The 19,350-nt window shown below is 40.7% G+C and overlaps 1 protein-coding gene across 2 annotated transcripts in view; it reads left to right on the top strand.

Annotated features, from left to right (window-relative positions):
• The window catches only part of ryr2a (ryanodine receptor 2a (cardiac)), a 325,067-nt gene that overhangs the window by 243,452 nt on the left and 62,265 nt on the right, over nt 1–19,350 (top strand). For both annotated transcript variants that reach the window (XM_061755631.1, XM_061755632.1), the window contains 12 exons: nt 7,255–7,335; nt 7,416–7,504; nt 9,483–9,611; nt 9,847–9,951; nt 10,600–10,681; nt 11,008–11,166; nt 11,244–11,398; nt 12,648–12,863; nt 12,955–13,227; nt 14,978–15,184; nt 15,263–15,577; nt 16,542–16,609. In XM_061755631.1, coding sequence (XP_061611615.1) covers nt 7,255–7,335; nt 7,416–7,504; nt 9,483–9,611; nt 9,847–9,951; nt 10,600–10,681; nt 11,008–11,166; nt 11,244–11,398; nt 12,648–12,863; nt 12,955–13,227; nt 14,978–15,184; nt 15,263–15,577; nt 16,542–16,609 — 1,879 coding nt within the window. The remainder of the gene's footprint in view (nt 1–7,254; nt 7,336–7,415; nt 7,505–9,482; nt 9,612–9,846; nt 9,952–10,599; nt 10,682–11,007; nt 11,167–11,243; nt 11,399–12,647; nt 12,864–12,954; nt 13,228–14,977; nt 15,185–15,262; nt 15,578–16,541; nt 16,610–19,350) is intronic.

The following is a 19,350-nucleotide window of genomic DNA, read 5'->3' on the forward strand; positions in this document are numbered from 1 at the left end:
AATTATATCAGTGGCATAAAAAACATCTACGATACTATCATTTGTCGTGATAGTTTTTGGGAAAATATATCGTCCTAAAAAATTTGCTATCATGACAGGCCTAATACACTGAGAGAGAACAAGAGCAATGAATAACACAAAAATATTGTACGAACAGTATAAAAAATAGAATAACACCTATAATAAAAATATGCAATATAGCGGGACCGGGAAGCAAGAACTGTGATATAGCATAGGATTACTGTATCTGTATTCCGTGATGATAAGTTTCAGGGACTGAAGTTGGTTTGGGACTCATTGTTTCCATGGCATGTGCATCCCGAGACTCACATAGTCTCAAGTGTAAAATGATCTATGGTGCTTACTCTGTTCCGTTTCTCGTTGTTTATAGTTTTAGTTTTAGGTTTTTGAGGTTAATAACTACTCCATGAATTATGGTCCAAAAAAAAGCATCAAATTCAATTTTTTTTTTATTTTTTTAAATCATCGGATGACATGTAATTTGCGTTGCCAGCTGGTTGGCTCCCCACGGGGAGCATGAACTGGTCCAGTCTGTCCATGACTCCCGGGCCACTTTTTCTCCCCAGTCTGCCCCTGACCTGCTGTAAATCCTTGCTGGCTTGATCCCTCTGACCAGTGAATCTATCCAACTCCTTTCTCCTTCCTTTGTGTCTAACCTTTTTTACAGTACATCATAATCTTTTGCCACCTCACTCTTCCCATGTCCTGTCTTTGTACTCCTCTCCGCTCATTTCAGTTCTCTCACTTTTCCATCTCTTCTTCACCAACCTATTTTTCTTTTTTCTTTCCTGAATCTCCACATTCCACCACAAGATACAGTACACAAAGCACATGCCTACAGTGGATGCAGAAAGTCTACACAGCCCTTTTCAAATGCCATGTTTTAGTGATGTTTAAAAAATGAGAGAGAAATTATTTCAAAACTTTTTTGACCTATAACCATTTAAATTTAAAATGAGAAATCCTTTCAAGAGGTGAAGTAAAAATAAACAAAAATAATAGGGTCGTACATGTGTGTATACCCTCTGATACAGTGCCGTGAAAAAGTATTGGCCACCTTCTCAAATTCTTATTTGTTTTTGCAGTTTCCCAAGATGGCGCCTAGCCGTGTGGTCGCCTCGGTTACGCGCTCTCTAGTATTGATTTTGTTTTTGTATTTTTCGTTCGTCTTTGGAGACATTACACGACTCACTTACACAAGGGGAGACTTGACACCTCGCGAATCTATGCTCCCTGCCCAACAAAATGGACGAGCTTCATCTTCTGATAAAGACCAGTAAAGACTTCAGACGTTCCGTCCCCATGTGCTTTACGGAGACTTGGCTTTGTGACGCTGTACCCAATGGCGGCGTCATGCTTCCCGGCTTCGATCTTCACAGGGCAGACCGTGACATGGAATCATCGGGGGAAACAAAAGGCGGCGGGATATGCTTCTATATCAACGAAAAATGGTGTACGGACGTCAGGGACCTCAGCACACACTGCAGCCCGCATTTGGAGTCGCTGTTTTTGAACTGTAAGTCATTCTACTTGCCTACCAACAATCAGGCAAGAACTTAAATGCGCGAAGCCTCCAGTGAAAACAGTGAAAAAGTGGACCAATGAAGCAAAGATGGAACTTCAAAGCTGTTTAGACTGCACAGACTGGAGTGTCTTTGAAAATTCAACTGGCAGCCTGGATGAATATACGGACACCGTCACATCCTATATCAGTTTCTGTGAAGAGGTTTGTGTACCTACAAAGTCATTTCGCACTTTCAATAACAACAAGACGTGGTTCACTGCCAAACTTAAGCAACTTCACCAAGCTAAGAAGGACGCATATCAAAGCGGGGACAGGGCCCTGTATAATCGAGCTAGAAAACTGTTGACTAAAGAAATTAACATTGCAAAGAGGAACTATGCAGCAAAGTTGGAAAAACAGTTTAGCGCTAACGACTCTAAATCAGTCTGGCATGCATTACAATCGCTGACCAATTACAAGCGACGATCCCCCCAAGTTGAGAACAATAGCACACTAGCCAACGACTTGAATACCTTCTCCTGCAGATTTGAAAAGGACACATTCACACCCCACACCCACCACCGACCACAATCACACCTGTGACTTCTGCGTTGACCATCTACGAAAAGGATGTGAGACGCATCTTCAAACAACAAAAGATTAACAGAGCGGCAGGACCTTGTGTCCCCATCCTGCCTCAAAGTCTGCGCGGACCAGCTCGCTCCAGTCTTGACACATATCTTCAATAGATCTCTGGAACTGTGCGAAGTATCATCCTGTTTCAAACGGTCCACCATCATTCCAGTCCCCAACAAAACTACAATTTCAGGTCTGAATGACTACAGGCCTGTCGCCCTGACATCTGTGGTCATGAAGTCCTTTGAACGTCTCATGCTGGACCACCTCAAGAGCGTCACAGGTGCCCTGCTGGAACCCCTGCAGTTTGCCTACCGAGCAAACAGGTCTGCGGATGATGCAGTCAACATGGGACTGCATTTCATCCTAGATCACCTCGACAGTGCAGGGACCTACGCGAGGATCCGGTTCGTGGACTTCAGCTCAGCGTTCAACACCATCATCCCTGAACTCCTTTCTTCCAAGCTTCTCCAGCGCAGCGTCTCACCTCCCATCTGCCAGTGGATTTACAGATTCCTGATGGTGAAGACACAGCAGGTGAGGCTGGGGGAGGCAACTTCATCCACACGCAGCATCAGCACTGGGGAGCCCCAAGGTTGTGTCCTCTCTCCGCTGCTCTTCTCTCTCTACACGAACGACTGCACCTCAACGCACCCGGCTGTCATGCAGATGACACCACTGTCATCGGCCTCATCAAGGACGGTGACGACTCACCGTCTCAATGTCTTTATGTCTCAAAAGCTGTACACTTTAATTCCACTATGCCACCGCCCCCTAGAGGTTATGAAAAAGTTGTACACTTTCATTCTAGTATGCCACCTAGAGGTTATGAAAAAGGTGAAGACCAATATGACAGGGGTACATATGACTGCATATATGAACAATTATGCTCATAAGTTTACATACCCAGGCAGAATTTGTGAAATTTTGTTTTGTTTTGTTTTTTAAATACGACTGATGACTGAACAACAACCATCATTAATTTCTTTATAGTTATGTTTTGTTTAATGATAATGCTTTTCTGAAATGCTTGACTGTATAATTTGAATCCCATTAAAATAAAATAAAATGTCTTTCGCCTGGTCATTTATGTTTTCTTAAAAGAATTGTACACATCTTACAAATTCTGCCTGGGTAATCAAACATATGAGCACAACTGTATGTTTTCTCATTTACTAAATAAAAGTAGGGCTGTGCATTTCAAAATAAGAGCAAGTAAATAAAAAGAAAGTATTATGTGTTCAAATAAAGTGATTAACTTCATAATAATTATTTGAAAAAAAATAACAAAATACAGATAATACTACATGTTTTGATCATATGGGTAGAAGAAAAATCATGCATTGTAAAAATGAACCTCGCACCATCTTTCCTTGTGAGTGACTGAGCAATTCAGGGAAGCTGCTTTTCTACCCAATCATGGCACCCACCTGTTCCCAATTAGCCTGTTCACCTGTGGGATGTTCCAAACAGGTGTTTGATGAGCATTCCTCAACTTTCTCAGTCTTTTTTTTTCCACCTGTCCCAGCTTTTTTGGAACGTGTTGCAGCCATAAAATTCTAAGTTAATGATTATTTGCTAAAAAAAAATAAAGTTGATCAGTTTGAACATTAAATATCTTTGTAGTGTATTCAATTAAATATAGGTTGAACTTGATTTGCAAATCATTGTATTCTGTTTTTACTTATGTTTAACACAACATTCCAACTTCATTGGAATTGGGGTTGTACATGGGTGCACATTATACACGGGAAATTATGGTAATTGGAATTATATGTATTAAAAGTACTAGTTTTATTCGTACTAGGTACTCTATATCGGTATTGTTGAGTACTCAAAAGTGGATACTTTGTATCTTGTATCTTGGTATCGGTCTAAAAAAAAAAGTGTTATCAAACATCCGTACTGTGAACCAATATAAACCCATGTTCGCCGAATATTATTACACAAACAAATTTACACAAATTGATGGATAAATAGTTTTGAAATCAGAAGCCAATAAAAAATAGTTTAACTTTTAACTATTATTCTATTTATTTTGAAAGGGGGATTGCTAACAAAGAAATGCTTATAACATCTAAACGTTATTAAAAGTGAAGCCAATCTGCAATTGTGGTATTTTAGCAAGAGACATGAAGTTGATGCGCATGATTTGCTTTCGGGGGCTACATAAAATGATGTGGTGGGCCGGATCTGCCCCGCAAGCCATGAGTTTGACATCTGTGACCTAGACAAAGGCCCCAGTTCCAGCTCAATAAAAAGGAGCTCTAAGCACCACCATATTTCAATGTATGGTGTTCTTTTGACGATGAGCAATGTTTTCTTTTTTTGCGCCAAACATAGCTTTTGGAATTAAGGCCAAAACGTTCACTTTTGGTTTCATCAAATCACGTGTTTGGGAGAGTTCAAATGTTTTTGCAAAATGATTTAAAAAAAGATAAGGCTTCTGTCATGTCATCTACCTCCATAGCCCAAACATTTGAAGAAGACGAGAGAGTTTCTCACAAACAGTACACTAAATAGCAAGTACTTGCCGGCAATTTCTGCAACTCCGCAGATTTCTTCTCATCTTTTCATCAATTTTGGAGGGACATCCATTTCTTGGTAATGTCACAGTTCTGCCATATTTTTGCTACATGATGACGACTGTGTTCCATGGCATATTTAATGAATTGTAAAGTTTTTGTTACCCGTGTCCTGACCGATATGTTTGATCAATGAGATCCCCTTGATGCTGTGGAAGCTCTCTGCGTACACTTGCTTTTGCTGTAAGATGTGACAACAAATTTATAAGGAAAAGCCTACTAGAACTTCTGAACTTTATGTTGGGTTCATCAGAGGCACTTTAAATGGTGGCAGGTGCGTATTGACTCCCATTTCACATGACTTTGAATGTGATTGGTTAATTAGGAATATACCTGTAGCCACAACCCAAGGTATAGGAGGGAGTGCACAGTTGTGCAACCGTATTATTTCGTTGTTTTTTGTTTTTTCCCTCTCAAAAAGATAGTTTTTTTCAATTGAGTTGTACAGTTTATAGGTCACTTTAATGTTATAAAAAGTTTTGAAATTATTTATATTGGTCCCCTTTTTAATATAACAAAAACCTGGGATTTGAACAGGGGTCTGTAGACTTTTTATATTCACTGTACCTGTCTCACTATTTTCTATTGCTGTAGCAAATCAACATCTGCCAGATCATCAAGACAACCCATAGCATTTCTCAACTCCTTAGTCCTCAAAACGTTCCCTTCTTAACTTCCCCCATTTGATCATCCACTCAATCCCTTCATTGAAGGCACATTTGCTATCAGAAAACAGTTTATTTATCGTGTATAACGCGCACCCATGTATAATACGCACCCCCGAAGTTGACCTCAAAATTCTGCAAAGCCCTTCTACCCATGTATAATGCATTTTTTACAATGCATGATTTTGCTTCTACCCAAATGATCAAAACATGAAGTATTGTCTGTATTTTTTGACCCCAAATAATTATTCTGAAGTTAAGCACTTCATTTGAACACGTAATCCTTTTTTTAAATTCACTCGCTCTTATTTTGAAATTCACCACCCTACTTTTATTTAGTAAATTAGAAAACACAAAGTTGTGCTCATATTACCCAGGCAGTATTTGTAAGATGGGTACAATTCTTTAAAGAAAACATGAAGGACCAGGCGAAATACATTTAATTTTATTTTAATGGCATTCAAATTAAACTGTCAAGCATTTCAGAAAAGCATTATCCTTAAACAAAACATAACCATAAAGAAATTAATGATGGTTGTTGTTCAGTCAGCATTCATCCATCCATTTTCTGAGCCGCTTCTCCTCACTAGGGTCGCGGGAGTGCTGGAGCTTATCTCAGCTATCATCGGGCAGGTGGCAGGGTACACCCTGGACTGGTTCCCAGCCAATCGCAGTCATATTTAAAAAAATAAATAAATAAAATAAATAAATATTTCACAAATTCTGCCACGGTATGTAAACTTATGAGCACAACTGTACATATATGCACTCTTACGTACCCATGTCATATTGGAATGAAAGTGTAGGCTACAGCTTTTCTATAACCACTAGATGGTGGTGGCATATTAAAATAAAAGTGTACACCTTTCTCATAACCTCTAGGGGGCGGTTGCATTTTGGAATGCAACTGTACAGCTTTTTTACCAATAGATGGCGGCATACATTTCTAAAATGTGAAAGTTTTTTTTCATTTGCCCCTATACCTATGTATAACTATTGACTTTTGACCATTTTATTGGGGGGTGGAAGGGGGGAAATGCGCATTATACACGAGCAATTACGGTATATGTTTTAATGTTGATATGGCTTAGATGACTCTCTGAGTTAATATTAAAAATAAAACAGATAGATAGGATAGGATAATGTTTACTAGTCACCATAAAGGGAGCATCTGCATGTTCATTATTGTTTATAACATAAATTTAAATTGCTCTCTGCCTGGTCCTCTTTGTTGTCATTCTGTAATGATTTGATGTTCTTGTTGATTATTTTTTGTTGTGTTGCACATTCCTTCTCTGAATATCCTTTCCTTGCATTTTGTGGTATAAAGCAGCATTTTACCAGAGTCAACTATTTTATGTTTGCTAATTTATGTTAATTGTTTCTCCTCCCACCACATGGAAAAACTCTAGGAAAACCTCTCCAGTACAAATTGTGTCCTCCTGACCATAAAATGCTACAATTTAAAAACCTGTCCACCTATATGTGCTGTGGCTCTTTACTACTCATCCAAAAATGTTGCCTCAAATGCGTTGTAAAAGAAAGCGCTATCATTCTAATACTACTTTTTCCTCTCACCATTTTTTTCGCTTTACGATGTGTTGTCTGCTCCAATATTCTGTTCCCTGACTTTTTTGTGAATGTGTCTCTTTTTCTGAATGTCTGTGCATGTGCGTGTACATTTTTGTGTCTATTTGTACACGCCCATGTCGTTGGAATTACCTGCTTATGTGTGTCTGCATGTATTTCTGTATCTGTAAATCTGCGCGTGCGTGTGTGTATGTGTGCGCATATGTGTGTTTTGTGCCTGTGTGGTCTGTGTGTTTCTTTCTCTTTGGAACAGGTGAGAAGGTTATGCAGGATGATGAGTTTACCTGTGACCTTTTCCGCTTCCTTCAGCTTCTCTGTGAAGGACACAACTCAGGTATTTTTGTAAATTCGCTGTTTGCAGGCCAAAAACTATCTTAATATTCAAGTGGAAATTGACATATCTGTTTGTTGCAGATTTCCAGAACTACTTAAGGACTCAAACGGGGAACAATACAACTGTCAACATAATCATCTCGACTGTTGACTACCTTCTAAGAGTACAGGTTGGCACCCTTATTTTAGGTTTAAAATGTGCACTTGTCTTAATTTAGAGAAGGGTGTTCTTAATCACGGGCCACGTCTTAGTTACGGTTGCCCTCAGGGGTGTTATAACGGTTATAACCACATAAGTCATAACACCACACCAATGTACAATCGCTAGTGGTGTAACGGTACGCCAAAAATCACAGTTCGGTACGTACCTCGGTTTTAAATTAATGGTTAAATTGGGCCTTCTTCTCTTCCTTTCGGCTTTTCCCGTGAGGGGTCGCCACCGCGCATCATCCTTTCCCATGTAAGCCTATCTGCAGCTTCCTCTCCAGTGGTGGTAGGGGGTCCCCCAAAATGGACATTCCCCCCTCCCTGCCGACGAAATGTAATGGACTCAAAATCTTTCTCTTTTGTAAAGTCCACTGGGTATTGTTATTTAGCTGGCCGGTGTTTCGCGTTGTCAACAAAGACTTTTCAAATTTTAAAAGATTTTTTAGCTATGGCAGACCCCACACTCATCCATCCATCCATTTTCTGAGCCGCTTCTCCTCACTAGGGTCGCGGGCGTTCTGGAGCCTATCCCAGCTATCATCGGGCAGGAGGCGGGGTACACCCTGAACTGGTTGCCAGCCAATCGCAGGGCACATACAAACAAACAACCATTCACACCTACGGGCAATTTAGAGTGTTCAATTAACGTGCATGTTTTTGGGATGTGGGAGGAAACCGGAGTGCCCGGAGAAAAGCCACGCAGGCACGGGGAGAACATGCAAACTCCACACAGGCGGGGCCGGGGATTGAACCCCGCTCCTAAGAACTGTCAGGCTGACGCTCTAACCAGTCGGCCACCGTGCCGCCCAGACCCCACACATAAAGATAAAAAAATATATAGCATTTAACAGTTTGGGCTGTATTTTGTGGTGTGTGCTTCGATAATATCAACAGAGAACACCATACACATAAAGATTCTGTTCAAACGGCGAACTCAAAATCTCACATGATCACACGTGATCTTACAGAACCGAAGAAAAGAAACCCTTCCGGCTTCGGGCCGATGTTTACCGAATGTTCCTGAAGGTTGTTGGAGCCGGGCGCCTTATAAAATGGTGTTGTGCTAAAAAACGACTTGTCTGGACACTTCGTCGTAAACATTGAACACGTTCATGATTTAAGATCATCAGCCCCGACCTCTTTCGAACCTTAAAATTGTGACAAATCCACTCTTAACACACATCAGACCCAAGGACAATCTGATAGGATAATCTTATAAAATGTAAGATTGTCTGGCTTTTGACATGTTTGATCGGGAAGGTGCAAAATCAGCACAAAAACAGGCTGATTGTCTTTATATGTTGTACCAGGCCTTAAAAGACATTTCAGCTCTTATCCGAGCAGGCTTGATCTGTTTATATAACAAGGTTTACATTATTTAGAACAGAACTAGCCTAGTTCTGTCTGGCTAGTTGTATTCCCAGGCAGCTGTAAACAGAAAATATTACAAAATACAGAAACGTGTGAGGGATAAAACTTCGAGCGAGAGTGAAAAAGGACAGAAAGTAAGATTCCTCTCGTGACTCTCATAACCTCAAGCACCCTCTATTGACCAGCAACCACTGGTTTTTGTGCAATACATTGTTTTTTTTTTAACTTAATAACGTAACAAAACAAAACAAAAAGTGTTTTTTTGGGGCGGGCTGGAACTTCATTTCAATGGGCAAACCTGCTTTGACATACAGTACAAGTAAATTTGAGTAAGGAGCTTTGTCACAGAATTAATTACGCTCATAAGTCAAGGTACCACTGTAATTAATTGTGTAGTTCAATACTCTTGCACGTTTTCAAGAAGAACCTTTTTTGTCTTATCAGGTCAGTTTTAAATGTGGTATACATGTTTTTTTTGTTTTGTTTTCTTTGACAGCGCATACTTATGCGGACCCCTAATTACATTTTACTTGACCTTTTTATTTATTTTTGTTTGTCGTCTGTTTTTAGGAGTCTATTAGTGATTTTTACTGGTATTACTCCGGGAAAGATGTCATTGATGAGCAGGGGCAGAGGAACTTCTCCAAGGCAATTAACGTGGCCAAGCAGGTTTTCAACACGCTCACAGAGTATATCCAGGTACAACAATCCAGAGAAGTTTATAGAAGTTCTTGGATAATTGACTGAAATGTATAGCATGTTGTAACCATCACTGCATGGGCAGCTTTTAATTTATACAAATGCTTATTTGAAATAGAAGCTATGACATGCTTATTGAACAAACACATTTTCAAACAAATTTCTATAAAAACTGTGCTGGCTTTTCTTTCCTTTTGCTTGTGACAAACTGTGGCTATCATTGATAATATTACAGGGTCCATGTACCGGCAATCAGCAGAGTTTGGCACACAGTCGTCTGTGGGACGCTGTGGTTGGGTTTCTACATGTCTTTGCTCATATGCAGATGAAATTGTCTCAGGTAAGTTCAGGTAAAATAGAAATAGAGGCTTAATGAACTTGGAGTGAGGACGTTTTTTTAAAATTTTTACCTTAACTTTTTAATTGATTGTAATAGTGGTATACTATCTTTATATACCTGTGCCTTTCATCGATCTGTCTATCTGTCTGTCTACTGTATGTATGTCTTTCATCTTTTCATTCACACTGTATATGCAATTTATTCTATAATTGCCATTACAGTCGAACCTCGGTTCACAAACTCAATTTATTCCGTGACTCTCGTAACTCCAAATGTTTGCAACCGAAGCAATTTTACCCAATAAAATGAATGGAAATGGAAAAAAATCCATTCCAACCCCGGAAACAAGCCACAGATGCCTACCACATACGGTCACCAACCGTAGTTGACGCCCACCACCCAAAGCAGATGCCCACCACATATGCCGAGCAAGGAGCAGATGGAAGGGCCCCCGAGCCGTCGCACCATGTCGCAGTTGAGTGGGTCGCGATACCAAGCCCCGAGTCTCCCACCGAGCCACCGGTGGCCAATTTGTTCATGAGCATGGGTGTTTGTGAACCAAGATTCCACCGTACCTTTCTTTGTTGGTTAGTTGGCTGCTGTGCTGGGAGAAATCTCCGGGTGACATTTTTGTGTTTTTCCCTTCAGGACTCGAGTCAGATAGAGTTACTGAAGGAACTGATGGATCTCCAGAAAGACATGGTGGTTATGTTGCTTTCAATGATGGAGGGTATGACTGTCATCTTGTACTCATGGGTTCCATAGTAAGAATGGTCGGGAAAATTACATAGTCACATAGCTATGTATCGATTTACTGTTTTCATCTCTTATGCTGCATTATTGTTAGATGAGTATCAAGTATTGATGTTATCAAATTAAACAACAACAACAAAAATTCAGATTCCCCTGAAATAATTAAAAGATTATTTATTGAATTTGGGTCCAAAGTGTTGAGACAGGAGACAGCACAAGGCTCAGCATTGTAACTTTATCATCGCTAACCTATCAATCATCTCTAAAGAAATATGTCATTTGTGTTTTGTTTTATAATTGCAGGGAATGTGGTTAATGGGACCATTGGAAAGCAGATGGTTGACATGCTGGTGGAATCATCGAACAATGTAGAAATGATTCTGAAGTTCTTAGATATGTTCCTCAAGCTGAAAGATGTAACCTCTTCAGATGCCTTTAAAGAGTATGACCCTGATGGGAAAGGCAAGTCTCTGTTTTCATTAACTGAACGTGAAGCGTTTAATAATTCTAATGGCATTGATTAACAAATGAAATGAAAGGTGTAATATCCAAGAGGGACTTCCAGAAGGCAATGGAGAACCATAAGCACTACACCCAGTCTGAGGCTGATTTCCTTCTCTCCTGTGCTGAAACTGATGAAAATGAACTCCTGGACTATGAAGAATTTGTGGAGCGCTTTCATGAACCAGCTAAGGTAATAAAATTGGGTTTTTAAAAAGTGTTACTCCACTTCTTGTGTGTAATTTACACTGTGCCCCATTTACATGTACAACTGCGGTAGCTCAGCCGATATGGACTTGGGCTTTGGAGTCGGAGGATATGGGTCAGAGTCTCAGGACAGACATAATGTAAAAATGGCAACTAGTTGTTGGAGAGGTGCTAGTCTGCTTGCTGGCTACTGTTGGGGTACCCTGCAAGGCATCGTCCCCATCACCCCAGCTCAAGTGGGCAGCTGTGGCTCAGTTGGTAGAGTGGGTCGTCCACTGACAAAAGGGTCGGCGGTTCAAATTCTGGCTCTACCTGCCCACTGTCAAAGTGTCCTTGGGCTTGCGCCCAACTCAAAATTGTCCCCAGATCAGCATGGTAAATGAGAAACTGTTCTCAATTGCCTTATCTGCTTAAACAAATGTAAAATCATTTGTAAAATCAACAAAAAAAATCATTTTGCACCTCTTTCACTGAGTCTCTCCTTACATTACTCCTTTGTGATCTGGTTCTATGTGTGGTGTGCAACACAAAAGTATAAATCGGACTATAATAAATTATAAAAAACCTTGTAAAAAAGGTGGTTGTGAACACCTTGGGTTCAAGCTTTTGAATATTTCTCCAGGTTGGCGGTGGATCACCCAAAGTAAGACAATAAACTCGACTCCACAAGTTTCCATTTTTTCAAAATTTAAACAATGAGAAAGGATCTCTGATAAACTATTACTGTTACTATTTTTTTTAGTGTTAATTTAGTGGAGCTCCTACTGTCTTATTTGTATTACAGGTACATACTGTAGATACTTTATTAATCCCGTGAGGTAAATTAAGCATGGTTGCGTTTGTCAAACAAATTAAAGAGAGCTGCCATCGCCTGCGGATTTGGTGGTCTCTCGAGTAATCAGGGTTACTACAGTGATAAAAACATAAATATGACAAGAAAAGCATTAGGTATGGAAACTGTTTCGAACTTTATAATTCTAACCAAAATGCTTTAACTAGTCTAACAAGTCCATTTGAGTCCGGGTGTGGTGGAGCCTATCCTAGCTCACTTGGGGCAAGACTCAGGGTACAGAATGGTCGGTTGCAGTCCATTGCAGGGTACTTTACACTTTTACATTTCCACTTTAGCAACAATGCATTTTCCTTCAGCATTAGTTTTGGATGTGTCGTGAAAATGTCTGAAAAATATCTGCTCAGAAGAAGAGGGAAATTCTAAACCGTACTGCAATTTCCAGGACATTGGCTTCAATGTGGCGGTTTTGTTGACCAACTTGTCAGAGCACATGCCTCATGACAACCGGCTGCACACCTTCCTGGAGCTGGCAGAAAGTGTTCTCAACTACTTCCAGCCCTACCTGGGTAGGATTGAGATCATGGGCAGTGCCAAGCGTATTGAGAGGGTCTACTTTGAGATCAGTGAGTCCAGTCGAACACAGTGGGAGAAACCTCAGGTAAGATTTAAATTCATATTCTTTTTCTGATTTCCGATCTTCCATGTTCAACTTAGTCAACTCTTTTTTTCTTTATATAACCCAATTGTAGGTTAAAGAATCCAAGCGCCAGTTCATCTTTGATGTGGTAAATGAAGGAGGCGAGAAGGAAAAGATGGAATTGTTTGTGAATTTCTGTGAGGACACCATCTTTGAAATGCAACTGGCTGCTCAGATGTCAGACACTGGCGAGCGCTCAGCTGTGAAAGAGGACAGTGAGCAAGAGAGGCCAGATATGGACAATCCAGAGACAAGCTTCTTTTCAGTTACCACGGCCCGCATGGCACTAACAGCGCTGCGGTACAGTTTCATGATATTGATGAAGGTCAGAATCCTGAATTCAGCGCTGAATTTTTAAGAGGGTTGTAACGTTGGTCAAAATCGTGAATATGAATCTATTGTTAATAATAGCAATAATCTAACAGTATAAAGTGGGCATTACAAATTGCAGGTTAGTTTTGGGAACTGATTTGGGAAAGATATCTTGCTCCATAACCTGGGTTAAAATAATCAAATTTAATGGCATTATCTGTTATAAATTTCTACTGTGCAATATGCCATGCACACAGTACACTTCATACAGAGGCCAACCTCCCGACATGCGCATGTACATTCCTTGATCCCATGCAGATCATTTCTAAAATCTTAAACCACTCATATTGAAGCACCATTACGCTTATCAATCAATCACAAACCTTTAGTTATACTTTTCGTACAAAAGGTTTGTAGCGTAGTGGATTTTTTTTGGAAGGTTTATCTTAAGACATTTGAAAATTATTGGATAACTATAACTATATATATGTGTGTATATATATATATATATATATATATATATATATATATATATATATAGTGGGTACGGAAAGTATTCAGACCCCCTGAAAATTTTCACTCTTTTTATATATTACAGCCATTTGCTAAAATCATTTAAGTTCCTTTTTTGCACATTAATATACACACAGCACCCCATATTGACAGGAAAAAACGCAATTGTTGAAATTTTTGCAGATTTATTAAAAAAGACAAACTGAAATATCACACAGCCATAAGTATTCAGACCCTTTGCTTGGTATTTAGTAGAAGCACCCTTTTGAGCTTATACAGCCATGATGCAACAAGTTTTTCACACCTGGATTTGGGAATCCTCTGCCATTCCTCTTTGCAGATCCTCTCCAGTTCTGTCAGGTTGGATGGTCAACGTTGGTGGGCAGTCATTTTCAGGTCTTTCCAGAGATGCTCAATTGGGTTTAAGTCAGGGCTCTAGCTGGACCATTCAAAAACAGTCACAGAGTTGTTCTTTCTCCCATCTCCCGACTGCCTCTCTGGAGCTCAGCCACAGTGATCTTTGGATTCTTCCAAGGCTCTTCCCCCCTGATTGCTCTTTGAAGGGTTCTGGTCGTCCCAAACGTCTTCCATTTCAGGATTATGGAGGCCACTGTGCTCTTAGAAACCTTAAGTGCAGCAGAAATGTTTTTGTAACTTTGGCCAGATCTGTGCCTTGCCACAATTCTGTCTCTGAGCTCTTCAGGGAGTTCCTTTGACCTCGTGATTCTCATTTGCTCTGACATGCACTGTGAGCTGTAAGGTCTTACATAGACAGGTGTGTAGCTTTCCTAATCAAGTCCAATCAGTATAATCAAACACAGCTGTACTCCAATGAAGGTGTGCCACCATTTTAAGGATGATCAGAAGAAATGGACAGCACCCAAGTTAAATATGAGTGTCACAGCTAAGGGTCTGAGGTCTGAATACTTATGGCTGTGTAATATTTCAGTTTTTCTTTTTTCTGTGTGTACATTAATGTATATATATATATATATAAAACATACTGGCTTGCTCAGTGAAGCTGTAGACACAGTGGAGGTGAGGAGCTATTTGGATGAAATCTACCCTAAGAAGTGCTGCTTCCACAAATTAAAATGCTTCTCTTGTATTTATGGGCGATTATTTTTGTGTGTTTATACTATTTAGATTTGCAATGTTACATGTCAGTGTATACTTACTGAATATATATATAGTATGGTAAATACACCAGCATTAAAATATAGGGTTACAGATTTCATCTCGTTTCTCAGGTGCTGTCCATAAAGAGTTTGAAGAAGCAGATGAAGAAGCTAAAGAGTATGACATCAAAAGACATGGTGATAGCCCTGGTTTCATTCTACTGGTCTGCATTGCAGGGCCTTTTTCACATGGCATTCAGTGTGGTTCGAGGATTTTGCAGAATTTTCTACAATAATATATTTGGAGGCAACCTGGTTGATGGGGCCAAGAGGATAAAGGTATAGAGTTGTCATAGAGCCATATAGCCATTGTCAACAGTTTGAAATAAAACTAAACTAAAATCCCACTCTCCTCAGGTGTCTGAGCTACTGGCTAACATGCCTGACCCCACCCAGGATGGAGTCAGGTTGAAGGGAAAGGACAAAGAGAGAAAATCATCTAACAGGAGCTCAATGAACGAGGACCTGGCATACTTGGCTGTCAATACCAGTGACACTGAGCTGTTGTCAGACATTTTTGGCCTGGACTTACGGAGAGAGGGAGGACAATATAAAATAAGTCCTCACAACCCCAATGCCAGTTTCACTGAAATTCTCAACTCCCCGCTTCCTCCTCCGCCCCCTTGTGCTGCCTCAGCAGCACCTCCTCCTGAGCTCAGACAAATGGATCAGGTGAGGCTGGGGGAAAAAAAGCACTCTTATCAACTCAGGTGCAGACACAGAAATGTTTTGAAATGAAAGAAATATCCATCCATCCATTAATTTTCTGAGCCGCTTCTCCTCACTAGGGTCGCGGGCGTGCTGGAGGCTATCCCAGCTGTCATCGGGCAGGCGGCGGGGTACACCCTGAACTGGTTGCCAGCCAATCGCAGGGCACATACAAACAAACAACCATTCGCACTCACAGTCACACCTACGGGCAATTTAGAGTCTCCAATTAATGCATGTTTTTGGGATGTGGGAGGAAACCGGAGTGCCCGGAGAAAACCCACGCAGGCACGGGAAGAACATGCAAACTCCATTGATTGAACCCGGGTCCTCAGAACTGTGAGGCTGACGCTCTAACCAGTCGTCCACCGTGCCGCCTGAAAGAAATATACATATATATATATATATATATATAATAATTTTTTTTCCAATTTATTTTAACTTTAAACTTAATACACTGTGTTACAAATTATTATGCATGTAGGATTTAAGTTACATAAATCGAGTTGCCATTTGTAGGTGTACTACCATCCACCATCACAGATGCTCAACAGGTTCTCAACAGGGTTACCAGATTATGGTGCACATTGTGCATTTTTCTCATCATGAAAGGATTAAATTGTATTATTTTTTGGTAGCGTGTGATAGTGTATTTTTTGCATGAGAATTACTTTACTGCAGAAGGCATGATTCTTCTTTTGATACAACGGCAGGAAATGGTAAGTTAGAGATGAGGTCTTTTTGACACCTTCAGGAAACCTAAAGGGACCTAGCATCTCATATTTCAGCCCAAATTACTGGGGTCGTTCCACATCATAAATGCGTCACAGTTTTTATGCATAATGTGGGGGTAAATGGATAAACCGTCTGCTGATGATAAGCACGTAATAGTCAAATTAATGATAGTTTTTTTCCCCCTCTATTCCAGTCCAAGAGCCCTTCCTTGGAGGAGAAGAAGGAAGAAACAACAGAAAATTCATGTGAAACAAAGAAAAGGTAAGTATTAGCAACTTTTTATAATTTGATTGGTTTATTCTATATTGGGAAACAGTTGTTATTTTTTGGGACTCGACGCTAAGGTGGTGATAGTCGAGTCGTCGTAGATGAATTTTTCTCACCTCGCTGTGTGCGCCAATGTCATAAAACAATAATAATAATCGCAGTGCAAAGACTTGCTCACTCACTCTCAACCTCCCTGGCTCTCTGTCTCCCTGGTTGCTCCAATGTCCTTTCCACCCCACCCCTGACACGTTCATCCAATCACATTCAGGTACTGTATGTTGAAGTTACTGTCGGAATTTGTACAACTCCAACACAAACTCATGTAACCCAACTACAGGATTGCTGCAATATATGATAATACGATGAAGTAAAAGAAAACATAAAGGACCGGGTAATGGTTTTCAAGAATGTATTTTAGTAAACCTAGAGCTATCATTCCTGTTGCTGTTTTGGAGCTTGGGTGGCGCTTTGCGCCCCCCCCCCCCCCCCCCCCTCTCTCTATATATTTCTCTCTCTCTCCCCTCCCTGTAATCAGTACCACCTTGGCAGCGCACCTGTTTTCAATCAGCCGTCATCATCTCTGCCCGCATAAAAGCCTGCCGTATCCTGGAAATCCTCGCCAGAGTATTAACGTTCCACTGTTCCATCACATCAGTAAGCTACGCCTTATTTGTATTATTCTGACTTCCATGTTCTTCCTCGTCCTCAGTGCTCCTTCCGTGTGCACTGCCTTGCTGACTTCTTCCACCACGCCGCCAAGTCATCCACCTGTTCATACCACCGCCTGCTGCACGTTTCCCGTCTCGACGACCCGCCATACGCCTCAGAGATCCAATTCCACTTCCTTTTCAAAAAACTATTCACCACAAACTTCTCAGCCTCTGCTTACTACTGGGTCCAGTTAAAATTGATACCTTTCTATTGTGACAGAATACGCTGGCCTTCATGGACCTAGCAATCATCAATTAGTCATCCTAATTACTCCTGACTGCTCTTAAGACTCCAACTCGTCGCCAGACTATCAATGCTCTATGTCAAGTTCGTAGCCTAGCCACCTTGCCTATCTTTATGCTTCCAGAAGACCTCGTGAGTTTATCTCTACCTCATTCTTCTTCTTTGTCCCCAGTCTTCCATCTGCCCTTGCTCCCTGCAAACCAGTGCTCCCCTCTTGTGGCCCACCGACAACCCGGAGTCCTACCCCTTGTTGGAACCCTGCCAATCCCGGATTTATTTCTCAGAGTTCCTTTGTTCGCTTCCAAGCTGCAATAAACTTTTGTTCACAAACTCACCTCCCTGTCCTCTCTCTACAACTGGGTCCAATTTGCAACCTGAATCCTGACACATATAGGTAGACAGGACAAAGCTCTCCAGGAAATTATGGAATCTTTAACCACTCTCATGCAACAAGTTTCCCTCCTTTCTGCCAAATTGCAGTCCGACCACCCTCCTGTAAGTACTCTTTGCGAGCCCGCAGCCGCCGATCCATGCCGCCTCCCATACAAAGAGCCTCATGTTCCTCCGCCCGAGCCCTACTCTGGGGACCTAGGTGCATGGAAGGAAAAGAAGAAGATTCAATCTACAACCGTTAACCTCCCCCACCGAACAATCCAAAGTTGCATACGTAACTAACCTTCTCCATGGAAAAGCAGCAAAATGGGCTACCGCGTTATGGCGCAACTCTTCCACGGTACTCATTCACCTCCTTTTCTGCGGAACAATTGTGGCGTTTAAGACTTTGGTGATATTGCAGTCTATCTGTTCTAGTTGCAGCCAAGATTGTTGTTCAACATTTGGATGTAACCATTTAATGAAGTACTGTATTTGGCTAGCAAAGTAATAGTGTTTGAAGTTGGGTGTGTCAAGTCCCACTTCAGTTTTACCTTTCTGAAGGGTAAATAGGCTAAATCTATTTTTCTTATTTTTAGAGTAAAAATTTAAAATGGCAGAGTCTAGCAGTTGGAACCACTTTAATGTGGGTTTGACTGGTATCATTGAAAATAAATAGTTAATTTGAGGTAGCGTTTTCATTTTTAACGAGTTGTTGGAAGTAGTCAGATCCACATTGTTCCCACATGCTAAAATAAAGTGTTATGTTGTTCATTTCGAAATCTGGATTATGCCAGATTGGGCAGAACATACTGGGAGCTAATTGAGATTATGTACTTTATAGAGTCTATATGTCAAACTCCGGCCCGGGGGCCAGATTTGGCCCACGATGTAATTATATTTGGCCCACAAGACCATATCAAATGTGTATTAGAGCTGGCCCGCCAGTATATGGCACATGTGCCCCTAATATTACAAATCCCAGAATGCTTTACTAGTGTGTTGGCACATCAGTCTCGACTGGCGAGTGCCCTTTCCCTTTCTGTTGCAGTCGTTAGCAACTATGCTACCAGTCTCCTCGAGCAAATTTACACTTCGACTTCCCAAAAATGGCCAAATGAAAGATGGAAAACGGTTAACTTCCAAGACAGGTGGGAGGCAGATTGTCTGTTCACTAAAGTAAAAGACAGACCTGTTTGTCATGTCCGGTGCAACGTGGCTGTAACAAAGAATATAACATAATTGAATTCATGTTTTTTTTCATGCCCTTTAGTAACTCCTAGGCAGGGACTGTTAATAGTTTGAAGTTTGGATTTTTATTGAAGGACATTCTTATTTTTTGGGGTTGTTTTGTTGATGGGCTTTAAAAAAAGATTTACATAAAAAAGAAAGGTAATTGGAGATAGATA

Source organism: Phyllopteryx taeniolatus, chromosome 19, assembly GCF_024500385.1.
Source record: "Phyllopteryx taeniolatus isolate TA_2022b chromosome 19, UOR_Ptae_1.2, whole genome shotgun sequence".
NCBI lineage: Eukaryota > Metazoa > Chordata > Actinopteri > Syngnathiformes > Syngnathidae > Phyllopteryx > Phyllopteryx taeniolatus.